Source organism: Geospiza fortis, unplaced genomic scaffold (genome assembly GCF_000277835.1).
Source record: "Geospiza fortis unplaced genomic scaffold, GeoFor_1.0 scaffold315, whole genome shotgun sequence".
NCBI lineage: Eukaryota > Metazoa > Chordata > Aves > Passeriformes > Thraupidae > Geospiza > Geospiza fortis.
Genome location: NW_005054648.1, coordinates 5936 through 13077, shown reverse-complemented (window position 1 = coordinate 13077; position 7142 = coordinate 5936). Strand labels below are relative to the sequence as shown.

The window sequence follows — 7142 nt, the reverse complement described above, 5'->3', positions numbered from 1 at the left end:
GGGGAGAGCCGCGGCACGCACTGGGCTGTGAGAGGGAACAACGGAGAGGGATAACAAACAGAGAAGGAGACAGAGGGGAAAAAGCCCTATTCCCTCCTCCTGCTCCCGGAGATGGTCTCGCCCAGTCGGCGTGACGCGCCGGCCAGGGCCGCGCCCCTCTGGGAACGGACCAATTAGCAGCGAGGCGGATGGAATTATGAATGGGCTGTCACACACGTCACGCGCCGCCGTTTAAAGGGCCCGCGGCCGCTTGGGAACCCCGCCGGGACCCTCGGGGGGACAACGGGGACACCCCCGGCCCCGGGGCGCGGCCTGGACACACCCGGGAAGGGGCTGCTGCGGCCTCCCGAACCCTCACCGACCCTTCCCTCCCGCAGCCAATCCACCCCTGCCCCTCCCCACATCCCCAGACCACAAAGGACATTTAACAAACGACAGTGAAGTTTCTTAATTAAAAAGGTAAAATAAATCTACACTGCTGTACATATACACATTACTTACATTACAAAATCCCAGAGAAATGTTTGCTGTGTCAGCTACGCTCCGCTCATTCCCTTTTCCCCCCTCAGAAACTGCTTCTTTTGGGTCAGAGATCAATGAAATAAATCTGTGAGCCACCAAATGCCAGCCACAGACACCCCACCGTGAGGTGTGGGTGCAAAGGGTGACAGTGTGGAACAGGGTTGGCGTAGTTCTGCCAAATTCCATTGGATTGCCTCATGTGTGCATCGGTTCTGTTCTGGATTTTAAGGATTAACAAAAGTAGATCTTCAGCTCTGGCACAGAAGGAAGCAGAGCTTGGTAATAATGTACAAAAGTGACACCAGTCGGGATGGGGAGAGGAGGAGAAGCTCTGGCAATAGGTTAGAAATGGAACACAAAGGCCCCAAATGCAGAGGGCTCCAAGGGCTCAGCTCCGGGATCCTCTGAGGGAGCTGGAATTGTTCCTGGAGAGCTCTCACCTCGGGGAACAAACATCCACTGAGCTCCTGCCCAGGGTAGGGCCAGGACAGGCTTCACCTCTGCATAAAGTTCTTTTCCAGGGCAGCAGGAGTCCTCTGCAGGGAGTGGATGTTGCGCTTGACCCGATCCTCCAGGCTGGAGGTGGAGGCACTCTCCAGCTTCAAACGGCTGCAGGGAACAGGAGCAGAGACAGAAATCACAACCCTGACTGAAGGAGAGCAGACAATTTCTACATTATTCTTAATAATTTATAAGTATAATAATAAATATATTAAAATAAATATAGAATATAATTTATAAAATTATTTCTGAATTATTATCTGCATATAAAACACTCCCAGAGTGGCAGAACATCAGCAATGCCCAGCTTGGGTCTGACTCCCAATCAGCAAGAGCCATTTTTTGGGCTGAGGGGAAAATTTGGGAACAGCAGCTCTGTCAGCCTCAGGGGAGATGTGCAATCCCATGATCTGAACACCGAGGCCATCCCTCAGAAGCTGAATTCCCCTTGGATGAGGAGGGGGTAAAAGACTCACTGGAAGAATTTCCCATCCCTGGAGTCGAGTTTCTCCAGCTCCTTCTCCAGCTCCTCCTCCTTGCGGTGCTTCCTGAGGTTGTTGGCTCTCTCCTCTTCCCTCCACTTGGCATTTTCCATCATTTCCTGACGTTTTCGCTCCAGCTCCTCAGGAGAGATCTTTCTGTTCGGAGAGAGAGACACATTCCATGAAAGAGAGACAAGCTTCATAAAACCATTTTCACAACGACCAGAGTTTGGCAGAGACAAAATTCTGCCAAGCTATAAATTGAAGTAAGGCACCTGCAGGAGTGAGATTAATTAAAAAAGGAAAATCTGTGATGATTTAGTTAGATTCTGAGAGGGAATAGAACCATCACATAGAGAATTTCCACCACCCTTTAATATCCTAATGAGAACAGGATTTATTTTGATGCAAATATCAAAATAAAAGAGTAATTGACAGTAGCCACAAGAGAGGTCAAAGGTTAGAGGACATAATCTATACAGGAAAACACTTCTGGAGATATTTTTCTGTGAACCAGCAGCACCCCAGGCCCCTCATCTTCCTCACTTTGGGATGGTGGAACTGTTCAGGTTGGAAAAGGCTCAGATTAACCAAAGCTGGTTCACATTCCCCAGATGAGGGGGATTTAACACAGGTTTGTCTTTGGCAGCCAAGCGTGTGAGAACATTTTAAAAATTTCCCTCTTTTTTAAAATATTCCACCTCCCCACATCCCAGCAGGAGGCTCTTTTCTCCCTCTTGAATTTAATTTTAATCCCTCTTGGATTTAATTGACCTCCTAATTGGTTTTAATTCCAAGATGATGCTGTCAGGATCCTTTTTTTGCCTGATGGAACGGAACCTCCTAATTACAGAATTCACAGAAACACCGGGTTGGAAGAGACCTTCAAGATCATTGAGTCCAACCCTGCCCCAACACGTCAATAAACCCTGGCACCCAGTGCCACATCCAGACTGTGTTAAACACACCCAGGGATGGTGACTCCACCAATTAACCAATTCCCGTTCCTGCACTACAGGAGAAGCAGCACCACGAACGTTGCAGTGGGAAGGTGCCACCCACCAGCCAGCAGCACCAGGTGAGCCACGAGGCCCCTGTGTGCGATTTTCTGGGCATTTCACCTGTCCCACTCCAGCCACCAGAGGAAAATCCGGTGCCCAGGTGCCTCCCAGGGGTCTGTCCCCCAGCACAGGGACAGTGGACAGGATAGGGTGCCACTGACCTGGTGTAGCCCGGGGGGCGCTGGCGCCGGAAGCTCTTTTTGGGGGAAGGGCTCCTGGCTCTGCCCTTCTCCTCACGGTTGCTGTGCCTGCAACCCCAGAATGACCCTCATTAACACCAAAATCCACATGTGATTAGATCTTGATCACATTTATAAACATTCCTGGGGGTTTTAACGCATCCCGAGGCTGGGGTGGCTCCCACAGCTGCAGGGCTGTTACCTGGCCACTCTAGGAACCATCCTAAACTGACAGACTCTGACTCCCAAGAGAGCACTGCATTTGACCTGAGGCTGTGAAGGCTTCCAAAACTGACAGATAGTTCTGGGATTATGGGTGTGGAGTTGGTTAGAAGTGCGTAACATCACAGGGTGAAAAATTAGAGTTTGGGGTTTTAGAATACAGTAATAAATATGAAGCAGGATCGTTGTTTTAGGGCAGAAGCAGGTTGTTCTTCACCTTCTTCTTTCTTCCTTCTTCATGGGTTTGGGCGGTATTTTGTAATTGGACAGAAAGTCCACACTGCGGGCTTCGAGTGACCAGTTATTGGGTTAGAAGTGAAAATAATCTAGGTGTAATTTCTTAATTGGATAGTTTAGCCTTAAAAGACCTTGTTACAAGAGACAGTTGACCATCTTGTGCCTGGTTAATGAGAGACTGCAGAACTCCATGCTGTGAGACTGTAACATTGATCATAAACAATGAACCCCTGAGTCTGAACGTGAACCGTTGTCTCAAGTGCCTTCAATCCCGACCCCGAGAGAGATAGAAAAAGGAAGCAGAGACCCCACAGGATTGCAGGGAACTCCCGTGCTTTCACCCACTCACTGTTTGCTGTGCCTGGACGGGGATGCTGAGCTCCTCTGGGGGTTCCTCCTGCTGGAATGTCTCTGGGGAGAGCGGGACGGGCTCCGGGAGCGCTCCCGGAGGGCCCTGTCCTGGCCCGGGGAGCCCCGGGAGCGCAGCCCTGCCTCGGGGTCCCTCACCTGGAATCCAGAGGGAACACAGGGGTGGGAGCAGCCCCCACACAGGGCACAGGGGGTGAAGCTTGGGGCTGGCACAGCTGAGGGAGGGAATTCCTCCCTGGGGTGGGATTCCCAGACAAGCTGTGGCTGCTCCTGGATGCCTGGAAGTGGCCCAGGACAGGCTGGAGCAGCCTGGGACAGTGGGAGCCCATGGGACAGGATGGGTTTTGATGTCCCTTCCCACCCATTCCATGGATAATGAGGAGCATCTGAACAACCTTATCCTGAATTCCTTATCCCAAATTCCAAGCAAAAGTCTGGCTGAGCTTGGAATAATTTGAATTTCAAGGCTTAGATGGCCCCAAATTGAATTTAAAATTTATTCATTCCTGTTCCAGCTGCTGCAGCTATTCCCAAAACTCCTGGTTCTCCCTCCTCCCAGGGTGTACCTGTAAGCCATATCCCGGGATTTTGGAAGGAGCAGCCTTCCAGGAGGAATTATCCACCCTCTTCTGAGACCTAGAAAGAAAATAAAGCCCTTTTGAAGCAAGCAAATGGCAAGAATAAATCCACTTTTACCACACATTAACGATGCAAAACCAATGAAGCAACAACTTAATGAAATGCTTAATAAAAGTATTAATTAGAAAGAAAAATCTGAGAGCAGGTGAAAAACAAGCAGGAACGGAGGTGGTTTTAGAGAAAAAAAGAAAAAGTAAAACTCACTTATTTCTGGGCCTCTCCTCCTCAGAGCTGGAGCTGGAGCTGCTGGAGCTGCGCCGCCGGTGCTTCTTGTGCTTCTTCTTCTTCTTCTCCTTCTTCCTCTTCCTCTCCTTTTTATCCAAACTGTTCTGCAGCTGCAAAGCCAAGAACTCCCTCAGGACCACACGGAAAACACCAGAATTCCACGTGGAAAAGCACAAAACCCGAAGCCAAACAAATCTCTAAAAATTATTTTTTCATTTAAAGACATTTGCACGTTTTTTCTACTTAAAGGTGTAAAAATGTCTTTGCAGTGTTTACAAGAGAAATATCTTTATAAAAATGTAGAGATACTTATAAAAATTTACAGCCATTTATAAATTTCAAGCCATTTATAAATTTATAGCAATTTATAAATGGGATTTTTTGATTATAAGAAAAGGGGAAACTCATCTTCATAGCCATTTATAAATTGCAATGTACAGATACATAAATCTAAATGTATGGATATATAAATTTAAATTTATAGGTATATAAATCTTGTTTAATGAGATTTTCTCTCAGAATTGAGGAGTGTAAGGAGCAAACAGAGCTTGGCTCCTTGTTCTGTACAATAAAAATTCTGATTTTTGCTCCTCCCCTGCCTCACACCTACCAAGGCTTTGATTTTCTTCATTTTCACCGGATTGTTTAAAACTTCTCTTTTCTTTTCCTCCTCCCTCTTCCTAAAGCAAGAAAAAGAAAATCAGTTTTTTCAATCACATTTGCACAAAGAGGATCCAGCAAGTGCAAGCTCTAAAAACAGAGAAAGCAGGAACAAAGAGAAATGTTGTGTATTTAGCAACACTGAAGAGGAGTTCCCCCTTTTCTTATAATCAATCGAACTGCTTTTGATATAGGAACATTTCTAATCAACTCAACTGCTACTGATATAGGAAAATACATATATTTATAGGACATATAAGATACATATATATTGGGATATTTATAGGATATATATGTTATGGGATATATATATTCATAGGATAATATAATATTTATAATCAATGGAACTGTTTTTGATACAGGATAGTATATATATTTATAGGACATATATATTAAAGGATACATACATATATATACAGGATAATATAATACTTATAATCAATTTAAGCGCTTTTGATACAGGCTAATTTGTAGTTTTGGAGTGCCCTTGTCTCTGCACACCTGATCATGAAGAGCGGGTCCTCACGGATCTTGGTGGCCATGTCCAGCACGGAGCTGGCCCCGGCCCTGGCAAAGATGGAGCCGGGCAGCAGCCCCGTGTCCCCAGCGCTGTCCTTGTCCCCAACCTTGTCCAGGATGAACTTGTCCACGGGGCGTCCCAGCAGGTACTCGTCCCTGTTCACCATCCCCCCGGGGCCCTGGTACATCCACTCCAGCTTCTCCTCACGCTTCCTGCGCCAAAAATACCCTTTATTCCTCCTGCTGCCTCCAGGGCTTGGCTGGAAGGTGAGCAGGGATGGTCTGGGGTTGGACTGTGGGACATGGCCCCAAGGATGGGATCAGAGGGATGGGATTGTTCAGCCTGGGAAAGTTTTGGGGTTGTTCAGTGCCTGACTGGGGCTCCAGGAGAACTGGAGAAGGATTTGGGACCAGGGGAATAGATTTGAATTGACAGAGGGCAGGGTGGGATGACATTTTGGGAAGGAATTCCTCCCTGGCAAGGAGGAGAGGGGATGGAACAGAAACCCCAGAGCACCTCTGGCTGCCCCTGGATTCCTGGCAGTGCACAAGGCCAGGTTGGACACTGGGGCTTGGAGCACTGGGACACTGGGAGATGTCCCTGCCACGGCAGGGGAGGCACTGGAGGGGCTTTGTTGTCCCTTCCACCCCAACCTCTGTGCTGTCTTCATGCCCTCCCCATGCAGTCCCTGTACCGTCCCCATGCAGTCCCTATGCTGTCCTCTGGCTCACCGCACGGTGCCCGTGTCCCCGTGCCCTCACCACATGGCGGCCATGTCCCCGTGTCCCTGTGCTGTGACACATGGCGCCCATGTCCCTATGCCTGTGTCCCCATGCTCTCACCACATGGTGCCTCTGTCCCCGTGCCCTCAGCGCACGGTGCCCCTGTCCCTGTGTTCCTGTGCCCTCACCACACGGTGCCCGTGTCCCTGTGCCCATGTCTCTGCGCCCTCAGCGCACGGTGCCCCTGTCCCTGTGTTCCTGTGCCCTCACCGCATGGTGCCCGTGTCCCTGTGCCCATGTCTCTGCGCCCTCAGCGCACGGTGCCCCTATCCCTGTGCCCATGTCTCTGCGCCCTCAGCGCATGGTGCCCCTGTCCCTGTGTTCCTGTGCCCTCACCGCACGGTGCCCGTGTCCCTGTGCCCATATCCCCGTGCCCTCACCGCACGGTGCCCCTATCCCTGTGCCCATGTCTCTGCGCCCTCACCGCACGGTGCCCATGTCCTCGGCGTAGCGCTGCATCTCCTCCCGCGCCCGCTCCTCCTGCAGCTCCCGCTGCAGCTCCTCGATCTTCCTCCTCTCGGCCTCATGCTTCTGCTCCGCCTTCCACACTTTCTCGACGTTGCGCAGTGTCTGCGGGTGCCAGCTCTTCTTCAGGTTCTGCAGAGAGAGGGGATTGGCACCGGGATTGGTACCAGGACTGGCACCGAGGGGCCAGGGCAGCCCAGCAATGCCGGCAGCTGGGCCCGGAGAACGGAGCCGCACATCCCGGCCCTGCAGCCCCTCCTTACCCCCCCAGGACCCCT

At 50.1% G+C, this 7142-nt stretch overlaps 1 protein-coding gene across 1 annotated transcript in view; it reads right to left on the bottom strand.

Moving 5' to 3' along the window:
- Positions 1-423: 423 nt before the first annotated feature.
- The window catches only part of CWC25 (CWC25 spliceosome associated protein homolog), an 8015-nt gene continuing 1296 nt past the window's right edge, over positions 424-7142 (bottom strand). The window contains exons 2-10 of the mRNA XM_031064893.1: positions 6824-6996; positions 5599-5829; positions 5048-5117; positions 4417-4547; positions 4140-4209; positions 3554-3711; positions 2728-2814; positions 1500-1661; positions 424-1131 (exon numbers count right to left, since the gene is read on the bottom strand). Of these exons, the coding sequence (XP_030920753.1) occupies positions 1017-1131; positions 1500-1661; positions 2728-2814; positions 3554-3711; positions 4140-4209; positions 4417-4547; positions 5048-5117; positions 5599-5829; positions 6824-6996 (1197 nt within the window). The 3' untranslated portion in view covers positions 424-1016. The remainder of the gene's footprint in view (positions 1132-1499; positions 1662-2727; positions 2815-3553; positions 3712-4139; positions 4210-4416; positions 4548-5047; positions 5118-5598; positions 5830-6823; positions 6997-7142) is intronic.